The sequence below is a fragment of the Gymnogyps californianus genome, chromosome 20 (genome assembly GCF_018139145.2).
Source record: "Gymnogyps californianus isolate 813 chromosome 20, ASM1813914v2, whole genome shotgun sequence".
Classification (NCBI taxonomy): domain Eukaryota; kingdom Metazoa; phylum Chordata; class Aves; order Accipitriformes; family Cathartidae; genus Gymnogyps; species Gymnogyps californianus.
Window position 1 is genome coordinate 10,766,704 of NC_059490.1, and position 17,880 is coordinate 10,784,583.

Sequence of the window (17,880 nt, forward strand, 5' to 3'; positions counted from 1 at the left end):
TGCTTTTACTCGTTCTTGAGCGGTGGAGAAGTCTCTTTTCTCTGCCTGTCCTGACAGTTTTCCTGGCCCGGCTTCTGCAGGAGCTGCTTTCCCGGGCGCCGGCCCTGACGAACCGTTGAGACGCTGGCCCACAGCAATGGGATCGTCTGGTTATTGCTCTAATAACGCTGATGGTTGTTGCTGTGCTCTGAAGGAAAAATCCCATCCTCCGTGCAGCCAACACTCCGCTCTGTGTGTGCCGTCCTCTTACAACAGGCCGTTGCTTTAGAAAGTGCATATGTGGAAAATAAGGCTCTCCTGATGCTTTTTCCTTGATTTCCAGAAATGCATGATTTATAAAAATGCTCTCTCCTTTCCCCCATCTCTTCTCAGGTTACTTTGGTTCTAAAATTAAAGATAAATAACACCAGCCCACTTTTTTTTCTTTTTTTTAAAAGGGAAACTTGCTCCTGTTATCAGAATTGCTGCATGTGTGATACTAATTGGAACCTTGTTGCTGGGTCATTTTCATTGTTTTTCAAGTACCGTCAAGTCCAAGAAAATGTATGAAAACTAAATTATAGTCCCACGTAGACTGCCTGATTGAATCCTCCTTATGGCTCTGCGGTCTCATACATCCTATTAAAATGTTCAGTCTTGTTTTCTTACTTGAAGAGCCTGTCTGTAAAGGGCAAACTTATAGAAAACCTCGTTCTCTAGAGAGATGGTATCCAGGCACACTGAAATATTTACATATTTCTGTACTGTGTGTGATTGGTCTTATGCAAGTTCTCCCCTTTGCCTGTGTTTATTAATAAAGATTGTTGAATGCATTTTTAATTACACAAGGCCTTTACATTTTAAGGAGTGGATGGTTTTGCTGGCAGCCTCTTCCTTCCGTTTTGACCTTGAAAAGTAACTTTTCCCCTCTCCTCCTTCCTCCTTTCCCCAGGACGGAGCTTTATCGTTCGCTGTTTGGAAAAATGACGAGTCCCGAAGAACCCGAGCAGAATTAGCGTCGGGCCTTCGCGCCAGGATTGACCGCGCCGGCAGCGCTCCGCACCGCACCGCACCGCACCGCACCGCACCGCACGCCCCCGGCCCGGCCGGAGTGCGAGGGGCACCGCTCCCTGCGCCGGACGCTGCCCCGGCTCGTGACATCTCCTCCGTCTGGGCAGCTGCTGGCCCTGCCCTCCTGTGGTCGCTGGGTGCTGCCGGGGAGCACCCCGAGCAAGGTCTCTCCAGCTCTGGTTTGTTCCTGAAAGCCTCCCGGAGGGAACATCAAATACGGTTACTGCTAAATCACACAGGCTCAGAAAGAAGAGGGGAGGGGGTAGACATTTAGCTTGGCTAAACGCCCTCCTCTCTAGCTTCAAAATGAACTCTGCTTCCTCCCAAAGACAATCCATTTTTAACTATTCTCTTTTAAATTCCTGACCTTGATTTTGCAATCTGCTCAGCATGGGCACGGTGTTCTGCTGCGGGGAGGGACATGCGGTTCAGACCGGCAGGGACCACCAGCCCCCCCTGCAATCAGGTCACCCACGTTTGTGTTAAATCCCTAGAGGTTTTTATTTGGGGGATTCGGGGAGGGGGGGGCATTTAAGCGTGCTGTTCTGGTCGTTGGCTGCATATCTGGAATGTGTGACTTTATTTTTCACCAAGTCAAGAGGATTTAAATGTCATTTACATAATTAACACAGCCTTAAAACAGAGAAAAGGTGCTCTTCCTTGCCGACAGCCGGAGCTCCCCCTTCACGCTCCCGTTTCTGAATGAGCGCTCGCTGCACACAGGGACATTTGCTGACTGGCGATGAGCTCAGCACGGGGGGTACGTCTGGGGATGGCTCTGCAATTAGAACCTATCGGTGAATTTTTCAGTCCAGCATTGATCCTGTACACTTAATTATTTCTGCTGATCATGACTCTGAGCCATCCTGTCTTCATCATCACCATGACACGCTGTGGAAGGATGCCAGCACGAATGTAAAACTGGCCAGAGGAGATGACTCACTTGAGGGGTTTGGTGGGGTTTTTATATCCAAAAGTCAGAAGCTGGAGATTAAATCCCGGAAGGGGAATTTGTTAGCCTGCTGTGATCAGTCTGAAATGGAGGTTATCTTGCGTAAATAATACGTGCATATATGTGTGCGTGAGGTGGCCGTCGCTTGTGAGCACGTGAACTGCGCTGTCTTTGGTTTGTGTTTGGCGCGATCCAATTAAAACGCTTTGTAAACTGGTTGTCTGAGCATGATCAGTGCAGAGGACGTACCAGCAGCCACGGCCTCTCTCAGCCCCGCCACCGCAGCGTTACTTCTCTGGCGTCTTCGGCGTCGCTTTGCACGGAGCCAGAGCCGCGCGAGCAGCAAACGGCCAGAACGCGCAGGGAGTTTTAAAGACGGAGAGGCAGGAGCGCTGCGGGACGGGGGCTGGAAACTTCTTGTGCAGCTGGAGCTCGTCCCCCGGCAGTCCCTGGGGTGCCGAGGGCTGCAGCCCCGCTCGGGCTCGGGACAGCGAGTTCACAGGGATCAGGGTGCTGGTGGGATGAGACCCTCGCCCCACGAGGTCCTGTTCCTGACACGGGGAAGCTTTGCATCTCTGAGCGTCCGGACGGTGCTGTGGGCTCGTCACCGCCGAGCTGAGCTGCTTCCTGCAGGTGCAGGGTGGCCGCTGCAGCCGCTCAGCAGCGACTGAGCCGTGGGCGTTGTGCTGATGACGCCCAGCACGCATCACGAAAATGTAAAGGCTTGCAGTAGCGGTTACATTTTTGTTCACCAGCTGAAAAGCCCCGTGTCTGAACTTCATTGTAACACACGGGGTATTTTTCGGGTTTTTTCCCTTACCAGCTTTTCAGTGGACAACTAAATTTTACTTTTTTAATTACTTTTTCTTATTAAGCTTAATTAAAAATACATTCTGTTTTTAAGTGTGTAACAGGTTAGATCACAGGGAGGGAAGCCTGCTCCACGACCCGTGCTTCCCCGGCAGACGAGGCCCAGCGTGCAGGAGCAGACGATCCCACGCTGTACGGGACTGTGTCTCCTCGCGGCGATGACCCCTTTCCCTCTGCTCCTGCCGTGCTGCTCCCCGCGTCCTGCCTCTGCTTAAAATGGGATGTATTACAACACAGTTTCACCCTTTTTTTTCCCTTTTAGAAGACTTTCTCTGTAGCTGCATTATTGCACTTCGCTGTGTCCCTGGAGCTGTCTGCAGAGCTGATATTAATTAATCATTTTCGCACCTCATCATTACAGAATTAAGTCTCCCTTCTAGTCACCTGCTTCCAATAAATAGCTTCCCAATACCTTCAGTGTTGTAGGGAGCAAAGAGCCCAGCACAGCAAGGGCGAGCCAGCTCAGCTGCAGAGACTTGCCTTGAGCAGGGGTGGGTGGGTGGGTGGGTGAAATCCTGGGTTTAAAAGCAGAAAAAGCCCCGCACCTGTGTCTGGATCCGTTCTGGCTGAATTCTGCCGCCTCTGCACAAAGCAGCCTGGGGAGCCCCGGGCAGCGTGGCGTGAGGGGCCAGCTACCAGCTACAGGAGGGCTTCCTTTGGGCGAGGAGGCGGTGCGCTACCCCAGGTTTCTTTTGTGACTCTCTTTGGTTTGTTTTTTTTAAAGCAGGGAAGAAAAAGTGTGATGATAATGTCGTTAAGCACAGCTCCTCCGACCAGTGCTCCCAAGAGTACTACCTGGATTTTTGCCTGTTCTTTAGGCAGCCGTGGGCCCGGTGCCTCAGCGCTGGCTGTGCCAGGAGGAGCTGCTGGCTCTGCGAAGCCATCGGAGCTTTTCCTTTCCCTGTTCCTCGCTGGTGCTGGTCCTTGGCCCTCTCGATCCGTGCAGGGAGAGGCAGCAGCGGAGGCCGGGCTCCCTGCCCTGTGGAAGAATTAGGATTTTTCTTGGCTTTAGAAAATAAGTGCCAAGGCGAGTATTCACTCTGCGTGGAGCACGTACATATCATAGGTGAATAAATCTTTATGCTCACTTGCAGCGAAGCAGTAGCTGCAGCGCTCAGGGAAGGGCATTGATTTCTCCCGTCCCCCTCCAGCTCGCAGCTCTCTGGTCAAAATTTGCCAGGTGGAAACGCACTAAATGTCACCGCTGGCTCCTCTCTGCTGCCCTTTCTATTTCAGGATCCCACTAACGACCTTACGTACAGCAAAGAGCCCAGCAGCGACACTCGTCCCTCCCACGAAGCTCACGCAAGCTGCGAGAGTCACAGGCGAAGCACCGTCCGGGGAGCTGCGGGGAGAAGGGCCCAAAGGGTCCGTGGCTACAGGGAAGGGCTGATTTTTAAGAAGACGCCTGTACCAAGGTATGGTGAGCAATCCCGTGTTCGTTAGTGAGCCAGTTCGTTTAGTTTAGTGTGATGCCTGTCAGTGGGCTGCTCCAGTGTGGAGGGCTACACCTACAGGCCTCCTCCTCTGGGTGTAAGCATCTTCCAGGGCAAATCCTGGCAATATGTCAGGTCCTGTCCCCTCCGTCCAGGCCCCCCCCATCAATTCCAGCTCCCCAGCAGCAGGCAGAAACCCGTGTGACGCGGCAGCACCTTCAGCCATGCCGTGTTGGCACAATCCGCCCGCTGAGAGTCAAGGCGTGTGTCCCCACCTGTTAGAACTGTACCTGTCCTTCTTTTCGGAGCAGCAGCAAAGCTGGGTGGTCTTCCAACACCATTAAAACCTCATGGTTTAATAACCACAATTCTGAAAGGCATCAAGGGGAGGAAATTGGCTGCTCCAAAGTTTGTGTCGGCGGAATGGTTTCACGCTGCTCGCGCTGTCTGCGCAGGCATTAAGGATGTTGAACAGAAAGCACCACGTCCCTCTCCCGCTTTGGGGTTTGCTGTGCTGGCAAGTTGTCCGGCCTCTCGTTGTAGCTGAGGCGCTGCCGGTACGCGCTGCAGCTCTGGCACCCCTTTCCAGTTTGACTTCTGTGTCCTTTACCGTTGTAGCACCAGGGCACTTGATTTTTCTTCTTTTTTTTTGAGAGCGAGCTGGATGTAATGTTAAAAGGGTAATATGAAACACTTTAAATGTGGTGATAACTTCTCGTTTGTATTGTTTGAAGAGATAAGAGTCAAAGCCCTACTAAGCATGCTTTTGAATTTACTTATCAGTGTTTAAGCAGGCTTTTCTCCCTGCCATCTCCCCCCCACCTGGGTAGTGCGATACACGGGGAGAACCTGGGCCGGCAGCGTCAGCTTATGAGGCCAGTTTCATCTGCTGACCTTGCTGGTAAGGGCAGTGCTTTATTCCTGGCATGAAAACGCTCCCTCGCCTGGATTTGATTGTGCTGCAGGAGAAAGTGCAGCCTGTGTAATCCCTGAGTAACAACTCATCAGAACCACCGCCCGGAGAGGCTCCAGTGGTGACGGGCCCGTGTCCAGCAGCAGGGCAGCCGGCGGCCCCGCAGCTCGGCCCTCAGGCGCAGCTTGGGCGGCAGCGGGTGCCTTGCAGGGCACCTTGCAGCCCCCAGCGCGCACAACGGACAGTCGCTCGGCCGGGGAGGGGGTTACGTGTGCGTGGGGGGGAGGCTGGACTGTGCGTTACACCCCAGCACCCCCAGTCTGGGTGAACTGGGGCAGGCTCTGCTCACCCAGTTCCTGCCCCGTGGCCCAGCGGCAGCACCAGCAGCCGTGGCGGGTTCAGAGCGATGGCGTCCGATATCGCGGGGCTGCGGCACGGGCAGCAGCGTTGAGCGCTGTTTAATAAGGGCACAGATAACCAGGGTGATTTCCACTCAGTTTTCCTAATGCTGCCAATTAACAGCAAGGAAGTGAGATATTCCCCCCCCCAATAGAATATTAATTCTTTATCAATTCATGATACAGCTGCTAATTAGTACCTACACAAATGGGCATTACACCTTTGCACAACATTGCACAGCAACTGGGTGGTGTATTGGGGAACTGTGTGTGCGACGGGGGGGACAGAGGGGTTGTGTTGTTAATCCTCTCCCCCAACCCCACAATAGCAAAGAATTTCAACTTTCAGACAAACAACTTCATTTACAAGTGTGTCTCTAATTAGCTGCAGAATTAGTAAAGCAGAGTTTTCCCCCCATAGATCGGCCAAACCCCTGAGGGAGGCTGTGGAATAGAGAGAATCGCATTTCCAATTATTTTGTTGAATTGCTAATTTAGTTATTGTGCCTGGCGTAATTGTGATGGGTATTGGGTGTGCAATTCAATTTGTTTTAAATATTTGTGGGAAGGCTGATCAGTAATGGAGCTGACCTATTTCATGGCCCAAATTGAGAGGAGACTAAAACAAAAAACAGCTACAAAGCCACAGTTTGTCTCAGTTTTTATTTTGATGTCTCTCATCCCTCTTAAGACTGTTGATGCAACAAAAGGTTTACATTAAAAGATGATGGCACTTTGATCTTGGGCTTTTGAGAGCTTACAGCTTTGGTACTTCTTTTCTTGGCATTTTAATATGTAGATATTTTAGGCTAAAGAGTTTTAAATGCGTTTCTGGAGTTCAGTAGGGTCCGTCCCCTCACCCACCCCCAATTATATTACGTTTGTTAAGGTGATTAACTATCAGGATTCCGGTTTGAAAAATGCATGAAAAATAACTGCTGGAGTTGTGTTTGCTAACGTGGTCCAATTTAACGTCACGCTAATCCTCACCTTCGACGTGGGGAGCTTCTGAGAGGCATTGGTGTTTACCGAGCCCCCAGGTTAGCAGGGGACACCCCTCAACCGAAGGGCCTGCCGCGGCGTTCCCAGTGGGCTCCTGCTGACCAGGTCCCTGCCTACGGAACAGCTCCGGGGAGAGCGTTCATGGAAGATCTCCCACCACCCTTGGAGGCAATGGCTGGGGCTGGGTTTTTCTTTTCTGTTTCAGTTAAAGAAGACAAGAAATCCGTGGAGGAGGAACAGGACCCGCTAACGGCTGGCTGGGATGGCGGCTGTGGGCCGGGAGTTACACCCGGAGCGGTGGGCAGAGACCAGAGCCCGCGGTGGGACGAGGAGCTGGTCCTTCTGCCCCGGCACCCGCAGCTCCAGCACGGCTCGGCGCCGGCCGCCCAGCTCCTGCAGCCACCGAGGATGCAAAGCGGAGAAAGGTAAATACTCGTGCCCGATTTGTACGAGTACCGCTTGTCTCTGGCTGGCCGAGGTGTCGGGACGGGCTTTGCCCTGCGAGGTCACATCTCAGAAGGTTTATTTCAAGCACCTGCAGAGTCTGACCGTGGGTAGGCACAAGAGCAGCAACAGGGGCCAGGCGAGAGGCAGTGTTTTTGTGGTGAGCCCGAGCGGCTGAGGCGAGGGGCACAGCCAAGACCACGAGGGACTGCGGCTCCGTCCTCCCCGCATCGGCGGCCACCGGACCTCGTTCGAGAGGTGCCGCATAGAACTCCTTGTTTTTCCTTAAGGCAAGAACAGAGCTCCCCGAGGGGCACTCAGGACAAGGGGTGACAGATTTCCACTCCCGGCAACAGAGGTGTAATTTATTCTTTTTATTAAAAGAAATTGAGGTAAGTGAAATACTTCAGCACCGGCGAGAACCGTATGTACCGAGGGTGGTTTCCCTGCCGCCCCCGCCCCGCTGGGTAACTGACCCGCACGCCTGCGGCACCGGCACTGCAGCACCGGCACTGCGGCCACAGCCGGGGCTGGGGGAGAACGGCCGGGACGTTGGCCGGTGACGCTGCCCCGCTGCTGCTGCAGGCCCGGACCTCCACAGGGCTCCCAGGGCTAGTGCTGGACTTTGACTTCAGACCAGCTCCGACGTTACCGGACGGCTGTTTTTTTGGAGCTACTTTACCCCCAAATTAAGTGGAGCCTGACCCAGCGCCTGTAACACTGAAACAGAGGGGTCTGCTCTTGCCCAGCAGGCACGAGACTGTGGCAGCGACGGCTCCCACCCCAAGCAGAAGAAACGGAGCCGTGGGCACTGGGACTTCTCCCGTAACACCGGCAGACGTCCCGGATAAGGGACTGACTTGTGACACCACCACAAGGAAATCCTGGTGACAGTGGAGGAGGTGGCCAGCGAGTCACCCCTGCCGTGATGCCCCCTGAGCGGTCCTGCCTGGGGAGACATTCTCTCTCTGTCCCGCGTGTCCTGCTGCAGCCCACACTGGCGTAAGTAAAAGCATCTTTGGGGGTTGTTCAGGGGGCTCTAGTGGAAAAAAAAAAACCTCTTTTAAATCAAATTAGGATTCTTAACTATTAAGAAAAAGCTAGTCCTTCAGGTGACACAGCTCCGCTGGCCACGGGCAGGGCTGCACCGCTGCTGCTCGTCCCCCCGGGGAGGAGAGCAGGGACCCCCGGTGCTGCACCTCATTTTACAGGAGCTCTGGCACCACAGGCGCAGAAGGGCTGCATTGCACTTGAGAAGGAAACCGTACAGGTGGGAGGCACTGGCATCATCATTAATTATTTCTTTCATAAAAACATCCCCTCTGATTCACGCTATACTACAAGAGGAACTGTAAAATCTGAAATACTTTTAAGACAATCATTGGTGTAAGCTCTCCAGTACTACTTAGACCAAGTTCCATAACAGTATCTACGTGTTAGGGGCTGACTGTGCTTCCCTCCAGAGTTCCAGCTTCTCTCATCTTTTATTATGGTCAGGAGGCCCATGAAAATAAAAAAGTGTAGAAATAAGCCAGGGACCTGGGCTGGGGTCAGCCTGCGGTGATCTACGCTGCTGCCCCACTGCCGACCTGGGCAGCCTGGCTCAGTGCTGGCGCCGCACTTTTACCTGCCATGGAGAAAGTTATTCCTGACCGGCTGCAAACAGTGACCATTGGAATGGGATTACCAAAAATAACTTTTATTTCCGTCTTCCCACGTGAATAATGGCAGTCCCTTCCCCAGGGCCAGCCACGTGCAGGCAGCTCCACTCAAGCCAGCTCCAGGGCAGAGGTGGGCGATGGAGAAAAACTTTGCTCAGATGCATTAGACTGATATTTCCTTTCGCAGTTCTAACCCCACTGGTGTATCTGACTCGGTCCTTTCCCCTCCCTTACCCTGGCAGGCTGTATCTGCTTTCTGCTTCAGTTACCTACCTGTATGAAAGGGATTAGCACTTACATGAAGTATATGCAAGAGTGGGGCTGCCCGTGTCTGTTATCCCTCAAAATAAGTAGGGAAGGAAGAGCAGAAATGGCCTAGCAGCTGCGTTGTGGTCTCCTCTTTTACCTCCTCCTAGAAGGGCCTTTCACACAGTTTACTGACCCGTTCTAAAGGAACTGGGCACAAAGGCAAAGCGAGCGGGGATTTAGCCTCCAAAATCCTGCCCCGCCACCTTCACAGTCCTGGGGAGCCCAGGAGCCTTCCCCGCAGCCTGCCTGGGGCACGGCGACAGCCCTGGCCACGCCGCCTTAAACACTGTTTTTCCTCTACTAGTAAGCAACAAGACAGACGTTTGAAATAATACAAATCACCACCGGCTGACAGAGACAAGAGGGCTGACTCAGCGGTGGGCTCCGCTCGCCCACAGGACGCCAGGCGGGAGGATCTTGGGCTCCCACCCGCTCCTGGGAGGAAGAGCCCGTCATCGGCTGCAGCAGTGCTCTCGCAGGGGGTGACGTTGGCACTTGTCAGCACAAAGCCGCCGCTATCAGGCGGGCTGTGAAAAGAGAAGCAGGCAGGGGCACAGGGGTGTAATTTAAACGAGCCCCTGCTTTGCTATGCCAAGACCTCACGGTACCGGAGCACCCTTCATTGCCTGGCTGTAGCGCTTTTGGGTGGCAGCCGAACAGCGAACTGATGCATTGGTCCAGTCACACTTTGTTAAATAAATAAGGTACAGTTAGACAGCTGTAACTCAATTCCGCAGGCGCTTGTGTTTATACATTTTCCTCGTGTCTCTGGCCAAAGAACACACTTCCTCTGGTCAGTCTGATTTGAAAAAATAAAAATGTCACTCTTCCAGCGTGTCCCTGAGCCTCCCCGTCTCGGTACAGTGGTCACAGTCGAGCAGACAAAGGGCAATTCTGAGCTTTTTTCTTTTTTTTTTTTCCCTCCACTGTACCGGGCAGGGGGGAGTGTGGGAAATCGATGCTCTTACGTTGAAGAAGGCGAGTCCATTGTGGAGAGGATCCGCACGATCTCGGCTCGCTGGGTGGGTGATATATGCTGGGTCATGTGCACTATCGAATCCATGGCAACCTCTGGATTGGCCTGGACCAGGCTGGAAAGAAGCGAGAGTTAAGTGACGGCAGCCCCGACACTTGCACCGGAGCGCGTCCGACAGCTCCCCGTCAGGCCCAGGGGGGGAGGACTGAAATATGGGGTCTGTAAGAGAGACTGGACGAGGCAGCAGGCACTTGTGTGAACTGACTGCGAGCAGCGCAAGAGCTGTGCTCGCTTGGAGGTCCCTGTGCCACTGAATTTGCTGGTGGCAGACCTGCTCAGACACGCACGGAGGCTGAAAGCCCGAGAGGCCGGACCATGTGGACCCAGGGCAGACATGGGGCGGCCAGGAGCGCTGGAGCGTGCTCTGATCCCACCAGCAGCACCTTCAGAGGCTGCCGAGAGCATCCACATCTCCCCCTCCCAGATGTCGCAGAGCCCCGTCCACCGCAGCACGGATGGAGAAACTGGTGGAAATGACGGGAAGAGTCGCCCTACGGAGTCAGACACGGGACACGGAAACCACAGGAGCTTCACTCCGCAGTTCGGTGCCCTCCCCCAGCTCTCTCGGAGGCAAAGCTGCTTTAAGAGACCTCCAGTCTAAGGCACAAAAACTATCAAAATTCGATCTGTTCAAGTCTAGCAAAATGTTTGGCTCACAAGGCTCAACTGGCTCCGCTGGATGAATGTCTGTGCAAATGCGCACAATAACTCTTAGAAGCAGGAGGAATAGATACCCTACCAATGTTTTAGTATTTTGAGGGTTTATTTGGTGTAGTTCCAAACAGCAATTGAAGGGAGCTGGGCTTTTTATGACATTGAGCAGAGAAGAAACTAGGTAGCTTGCCTGGGAAGTCTGGGGCTAGAAAAAATAAAGGCAAGGAAGCCGTAAGGATATTCTGGCCATGTGCGGTCAACACACCACTTTGATAGCAGTAGCACAGCTCAGAGATTTGCTTTCTCTCCTTGCTTCACACAGTATGCAGACCTCTAAAATAATTCTCCATTATCTGTCTCAAACGGAGAAAAGCCACATTAGCAGTGAAATTTCTGTGCCCTGGCTCTTCACAGCTCCTGTTGCAGTAAAGGGCGGGCATGGGCAGGGAGGTTTGGGCGCTGCTGGATTAGATCTCCGCTCTGCTGGCTTGTGATTTTGCTCAAGGCACCTGCACGTACAGCAGCACCACAGCCTGCGCAGGAGGAACAGGAGATGTAGACTTTGTACAAATCCCTCTGTTTCACAGGAGCTCCACATTTGCCCCTGTATTTGCACTTCCAAAGGAAACTGCATTTCCACATACTCCTTATGTGTTTGCCACACAAGAAGGCCAATGAATCCGTTTTCCTCAGCCGGGGAAGCGCACGTGGCCAAGATCAGAGGCTGAACTTTTTAAAATCCCTGTTCTGCAGGGGCAGAGTGTGTGTAGTTGGCTTACCTCCGTATCTGTTTGAGGATGTAGTCCCTCGAGATGTATTTGATGTTTTCATCCACAACTGAGCGAACGCCTTCTTCTTCCGTCAGCTGTTTTTCCAGCCACTCCACCAGGTCCTTATTACTGTCCCATAAGTACGCCTGCGAACAAACCGCACGTGTCACCCGGTGTCCCAGTGCTGTGCAGCCACCGCTGCCTGCACGCTCCCGCTCCCCACGCACCGTTCCCGAAATTTAACTCGCAATTATTGGCAGCCTTGGGTAAAACACGTGGCTGGCAGCCCTCTGTGGTTTTCCCAGTGTGTGCGTGGCTTTTATAAACACAACGAACAACGAGCAAAAGTCAAAAGATGATATATTTCTTTCGCGTCTCCTTCCATAAATGTGACTAAAGGGAACCACGGAGGCAGCAGTGCTGCCAGCGGCTGACACCGAACTAGCTGCATCAGCCCCAGAAGCTGCCCCAGCTAAAATCCCAGTTTCCTTCCCGGATCAGATGCCCAACTTCTGGTGAAATACCACTGATGCTGAGGTGAGGGCAGGGGTGGTCAGAGATGCAGCTGATCTGGGGCTTCTCCCAGTGCTAAGCTGTCATGGGACCCAGGAGTCCCCATCACCTAAAGACTGACCCGGTGTTAGTGTGCCCCAACAATCACGGGATCCCTGATCCAGCCCAGAAACCGAACAGCCCCTTCAGCAGATGTGTGCACTGCAGAGGAGATCGGGGTGTCCACATCCCTGAAAAGCCTTGGCAACAAACCCCTCTTTTTCTTTTGCAAGATCATTTCACCTGATATTTGCTAGGTAGTTGACTACATAATAATTCAGGAGTGTGTTAGACGCCTAATAGCCTTCTCGCTCCTCTCTTCTCCTCTCATTTTCTTTACAAATCATTTAAGAATCGTTTTGTTAATGGTTTCCGGAAAAGCAAGTACTGCCATTAGCACTCATTCATATTTATGTCATTTTATTTGGGTAATTAAACACAAAGCTCGTCATTTAAAGGTGCACTATCCTTCTCTGTTATCACTAACGAAGTCAAAGTCAGAATGACAATGAGCTCGGTGCAGTAATGCACCGGGGGGCCGAGCGGGCACCCTCCCGCCACGGGTGCAGACCCCAGCAGCCGCGGGCAGCAGAGCAAGCACTGCTCCACCCGGGCACCCTACACACCTTTGATCCTTGTGCTGCCTCTGCGGCCTGACTGGGAACGGGGTGATTTCAGGGGCTGGCCGAGGAGCGGGAGGCAGAAGCACGTGATGGATGTTTGCACCCGAAGGTGAAGCCTCGGTGTGGGTGGGCAGCATGTTTGCAAAGGCCCTGGAAACCCCTGGAGCAGTAGCAGTGAAGCCAGCAGAATACTTCCCCTACCAGGACTCTGCTTGGCTGCATGAGATGGGTTCCTGCAGCCGGCCACGCCGCCTGAGGCAGCGTCTCACCTCTCCCGCTCTCCCAACAGAGCGGTGCCTGCACCTCGACAGCTGCCAGCCCATTACAAGCCTTCGCAAAGCTCATTTTCCACCGTCCTTGCCAATACCAGAGAGGAGCGCAAAGGCAGCACTCGCGCCGATGAGCCTCCTCACTGCTCACCCTTTATTTATATATTTAATTATCAGTTTCCAAAGTCCAAGAAATTGTTTCCCTCTTGCCTGGGACTCTCACAAGCAGCACGCCTTCCCCGTGTTGATGAAGGTGTTGCTGCGCCCATGGGTGAGAGCCGGCATTGCTGTGAGGAAGCCCAAAGTGCAGACCCCATTCCAGCCCCCAGCATTGCTCCTGCCTGACACCCTTTAATAAGAAGCCAGGATTTTTTTTCTTTAACGTTATGTATATGATTGTCTTAAATCAGTGATGTCATTTCAACCTCAAGATTTTGCTTATTTCATTGGTTTTTCTTATTATTATTTTAAACTCGTTAGGTTTTGCTCCTTGCTTCTGCCCCTAGACACGACAGAAATGCTCCCTGCATACAAAGTAGGGCACTTAGGAAGATTTCAGGGAAGGGAAAAAAAACCCCAAGAAGCTGCCTTACGGTTGCAGACCTGCGTAAAGCTAGATTTACCCAAGAATCCCAAAGCTTTTAGTTTAGGAGAATATTTAATACTCTTATTAATCATTTTTAATCCGTTTGCTTTTAATTAAGAAACAGCATGATGCTTTCCTATCAACATATGCCAGGGAGCAGATTAATTGTGGCTTAAGATAACTCTCCTTGATTGGTGTAATGTATTAGCTAACGAGATGCCCGCTTTTAAAGACGCTCAGACACTACCTTGGAAAGCCTGCTGCCCTCCAGAGAACACTTCCCCCCCTTTTCTGGAACCCCTGAGTGTTTGTGACTTTAAAAATAGAATAAAATAAAATAAAATAAATAAAATAACTCAGATTGGAGGACTGTGACAAAAACAACCTAAGAGCAGCTCCAGAGATTGCTCTTCAGAGATTGCCAGCTTCCCAATTTAAGCACAATTAAAAAAGAAATCCTCAACACAGCTATCAGATGAGGACTGCGGATGGTGCCAAGGCGATCGCCCACCCCAGCCCTAGCAGTGAGATCTTACAGCTGATCCGTGTCCCTGCCTTTGACCGCATGCCGCTCCGCGTGGCATTAAAGCACGGTGCAACCCGGGGGACGCGGGACGCTTGGCGGAAGAACAGCAGGGGCTCTCCCGGGCTGAGACGTGGCAATGGTGACAGACTGCCAGGCACGTGTGATCTGTCCCCACCATCTCTACGTTCATGGCCCGGGGAAAGGGAAGGAAGGCGAGGGCAGCCCAGGGAAGGGGGGACAGTATGGCCATGGTCTGCTCTGCAGGCAGCAGGACAGGAGGGTGAGATAGGCTGGCTGTACATCTGCCAGAGGAAACATCTGGATACAAGCAGTGAAACTCCATACCCTTCTCAGTGTCAGTGGGATAGAGCAGGAATGAGGATATTATTCAGTAAGAAAGAATAATTAAAAATAAAATAAAAATCCTGCTTTCACATCACAGAGGATCCCAAGGGTATGCAGGGACCAGTCTGCACAGCTAGGCCAGCTCCTCTGTAACAGCCTCTGTAACCGTGAGCAGCTCCACAGTGTTATCTTAGGCACACTGTGCACAGAAACAAGGAGATGGAGATATTCAGGGCTGGTACATAGAGCACGTGTTGTGACTCCTGGGATTTCTGCTGCCAGTTCTGCCAGACAGCAGCACCTCTGCGCAGCCTTCTTCCCACACACTGCCCTGCCTCGCTCTGCTGAGTGAGCTGTTCGTCTTTGTAAGATGCTCAGATTTTCATATCAATAGTGCTACATGCTTGGGAAAAAACCTATTTTGCTTTTCTGGCCTGCTATAAAAAGTGTCCCCATAAAACAATTCATGACCTGGAACATTACCCAGAAGTTCTCTTTCATCACCTAAAATGTCCGTGGACATTACAATTAAAAACCAGAGATCAAACTCCACCTGGGAGAACTTCACTGAACTTAAGCCCAGGAAAGAATAATGCCTTGGTGAAACTGCTTTTTCATTTACCTTCACTGTCCCTTCAACTTCCACAAACCAGCGTCTCAGCATAGCCTGGATCTGCCCATCAGTCAGCTCAGGATTGGCATCATGGATCTTCTTTTTTACCACATCTTCTAGAAGAAGACGTCTTAATCTCCAGTAGAAGAAGGTACGGGAAGTTTTCCAGTCTAGAATGTCCTGCCCAAGACATAAGTGGAGAAGGAGAAATGAGCGAGGGACAACATTTACGTGGAGAAACATATGTGCCTTATTCCCAATGGCAAAAAAAGGCTTGCACTCATTATATACTTAGTTGTACCACTTGCACAAGAGAAATACAAAGACTCCCATGTCTGAGCTTTGAAGACTTCCACCCTGTCATACCATTCAGTCACCAGAAGCTACGTCCAGCCTCCTTTGCCTACGAGAAGTCTGCTCTCTTCTGCAAAAAGAGACACAGCTTCCCAGATGAGCAGCACAGCCCAGGATACGCACATCCAAGAGGCGAGGGAACTAGGAAAATCTAATCGGCCAGGGTTCAAACCCTGACATGACAGCTGGCCTTCAGCTATGCCGTTACAGCCCTTCCCATCCCTGAGGGTCCCCATGGGTAGAGGCTCACCACCTTCCCTGCCTTCCCGTTCTGCCAGGGCAGACTGCAATGTGCTCTGTGGGGTTTTTGATGTGGTCACTAACGAGCTACCGGTGAAGCCCAGAAAATGTGGGGTCTCAAATGGACACGGATCAGGTAAAGGTGCTAAAAACCACAATGTGTTGTGTTCTGGGGCCAGAAAACGGCTGGCGGGTGGAGAGGGTTTGCTCCTGTGGCAAGAGTCATTGGGGCAGAGGTTTATTTGCAGGCCCGCAGGCTGCCTCCAGCAGCAGCTTGCCGCACCGCACGGAGACTGGCATTTCCCATGTGTCAAACCCTCCAACGATGTCCCCAAGGAAAGCTCCGTGATACTCACAGTGATGACACCCTTCTCCTGCATCCGGCCGGGTGTGTCGTGCAAGTCAGCAAACTGCATGGCTACCTGGTGGTAAATGGGAATCAGGAATTCCTCCCGCTCCTTTAGCTTGGTCTCCAGCTCTTTTCGGTCAGCAGGGCTCAGCTCAGGGGTACCTGCAACCAGGCACAGCCACACGTCAGAGACCTTTGACAGGGTAAAGCAGAGGGGTGTACAAAGGACTGCTGCACGGAAGAAAGGCGAGCAGCTCTGGACAGTCCAGAGGGAGAATGGAGGTTTCTTCTGTTCCTGCATACAGGTGAAACCCAGCCTGCATTTGGCCAGGACAAACACCAGACCATCAGCTCCCAGCAATGCCAAGCAGAGTCTTGAGTCAAATGTAAGTGTTCCAGCCCAGACTTCCTGACACCGATATTCAGGCAAGAGCTTCGAAGGAGTTTTCACCATGGAAACTCTATTCCATTTAAATGCCAATGAGCTGAGCCATCAATTAAGTGACATTTACTGGACTTACTCCTAAAAAAGAATAATGTCCCAACACGCAGTTCATTTAGCAAGAAACATGGACAATGTAAAACCACCTACACAATTTCAAGTCTTCCTGCAGGCTGGTTCCTGCCAGTAGCTGTTAGAGCCACTGCCTCATTAAGGAAAACACAAGTCACGCTAGAGACGCCAAAACTGCTCACATTCAGTTTACCAGTGATCAGCACACACTAGTCGCAATCATGGACTGACATGATGGACAAGAATAAAACTGTGTCAAGAAGATAATGTCCTGTGGAGTTATTAACTTTTAATTTATTTTAAAACATTCCGCTCAGATAAAATTAACTTTGATTAAAACAAAAACACGCATTAAACAGTTTCCGATTAATTTTGGAATTGCCTGACCCAGAGTAAGTCAGGCAAGGGGAAACACACCGTGCTGCGGAGGCACGTCGCAGCTCCTGCCGCTTACCGCAGCAGAACAAGGTGCTCCTTCCCACAGCTGCCCCTTTATCAAACCAAGAATGTAAATCCCCTCTTCTCCCCGTAACAGGCCACAGGGAGCACAACCATAAGTGCAACTCTCTGCTGAACCTGCAGTAATTTACACCAGGTCAAAGTTGGCCCAGAAGTAGGTTGATGCTTCTCCTACACTGCCTCACCAACACGTGGCAAGAGGTCCTTGTGCACAGGCAGAGTATTTAGAGCCAATCTTAGTTCAATTTAAGCAAAGATTGCAATCTGAGCCAAATTATACAGTACTGGATCCTCTGCTGAATTGTGCCATTTTTTAACCTCCCACCCACACCAGAAGCTCTGGTTGCAAGTTCACGGCCTCAGAGACAGCTGCCTCCCATCCCGCCTCCCCTTTTAAAGCCAAGGTCGCCGGCAATCTGAAGCCGGGTCATGGACGAGTCTTGCTCCAAGCACTGGTGGGCTGTAACATTCAACTGTCCTACGGCACCTTCCATTCAAATGTTAATATAACCGCCCATGCGCCTGGGAGACATGCAAGCACGACTGCGTGTTCAGTGTACAGAAGTGAGATATAAAACAAAGAGGTGTCCTACCCAGTAGCACAAGAAGTCATCGGGAGAACCTGGAACAAAAGCTGGCACGGTGATTCAGCCGGAGGACAACGCTCCTGTCCTTGTTATCTTGTAGCCTGAGTACCAGGACTGCATTTTGCGGTGTGTGAACACCACCGAGCTTTTTTTGTTTTTAATCTTTATTGTTTGCGAAGGAATGTCAATGGGATTAAATGCAACATCTACCATTACATCAACACCTATTGTTAAACTGCCACACTTCCAGGCTGGGTGACGCGGAATGGGAGGCAATCGCTGGGGAAAGGCAGGAGGAGAGCTGAGCAACGGGGGTCCTCAGCACCTCCACGGCCACCGTCTAGTCTGACAACAGCAGGCTCTGGAAT

At 51.8% G+C, this 17,880-nt stretch overlaps 2 protein-coding genes across 4 annotated transcripts in view; one reads left to right on the forward strand and one right to left on the reverse strand.

The window, feature by feature from the left end:
• Nucleotides 1-1,306, forward strand: part of AATF (apoptosis antagonizing transcription factor) — a 55,605-nt gene extending 54,299 nt beyond the window's left edge. For both annotated transcript variants that reach the window (XM_050909131.1, XM_050909133.1), the window contains exon 12: nt 932-1,306. In XM_050909131.1, the coding sequence (XP_050765088.1) occupies nt 932-995 (64 nt within the window). In that variant the 3' untranslated portion in view covers nt 996-1,306. The remainder of the gene's footprint in view (nt 1-931) is intronic.
• Nucleotides 1,307-7,430: 6,124 nt separating this feature from the next.
• Nucleotides 7,431-17,880, reverse strand: part of ACACA (acetyl-CoA carboxylase alpha) — a 140,769-nt gene continuing 130,319 nt past the window's right edge. For both annotated transcript variants that reach the window (XM_050909166.1, XM_050909167.1), the window contains 4 exons: nt 15,960-16,114; nt 15,019-15,189; nt 11,505-11,641; nt 7,431-10,126 (listed from right to left, as the gene is read on the reverse strand). In XM_050909166.1, coding sequence (XP_050765123.1) covers nt 10,000-10,126; nt 11,505-11,641; nt 15,019-15,189; nt 15,960-16,114 — 590 coding nt within the window. In that variant the 3' untranslated portion in view covers nt 7,431-9,999. The remainder of the gene's footprint in view (nt 10,127-11,504; nt 11,642-15,018; nt 15,190-15,959; nt 16,115-17,880) is intronic.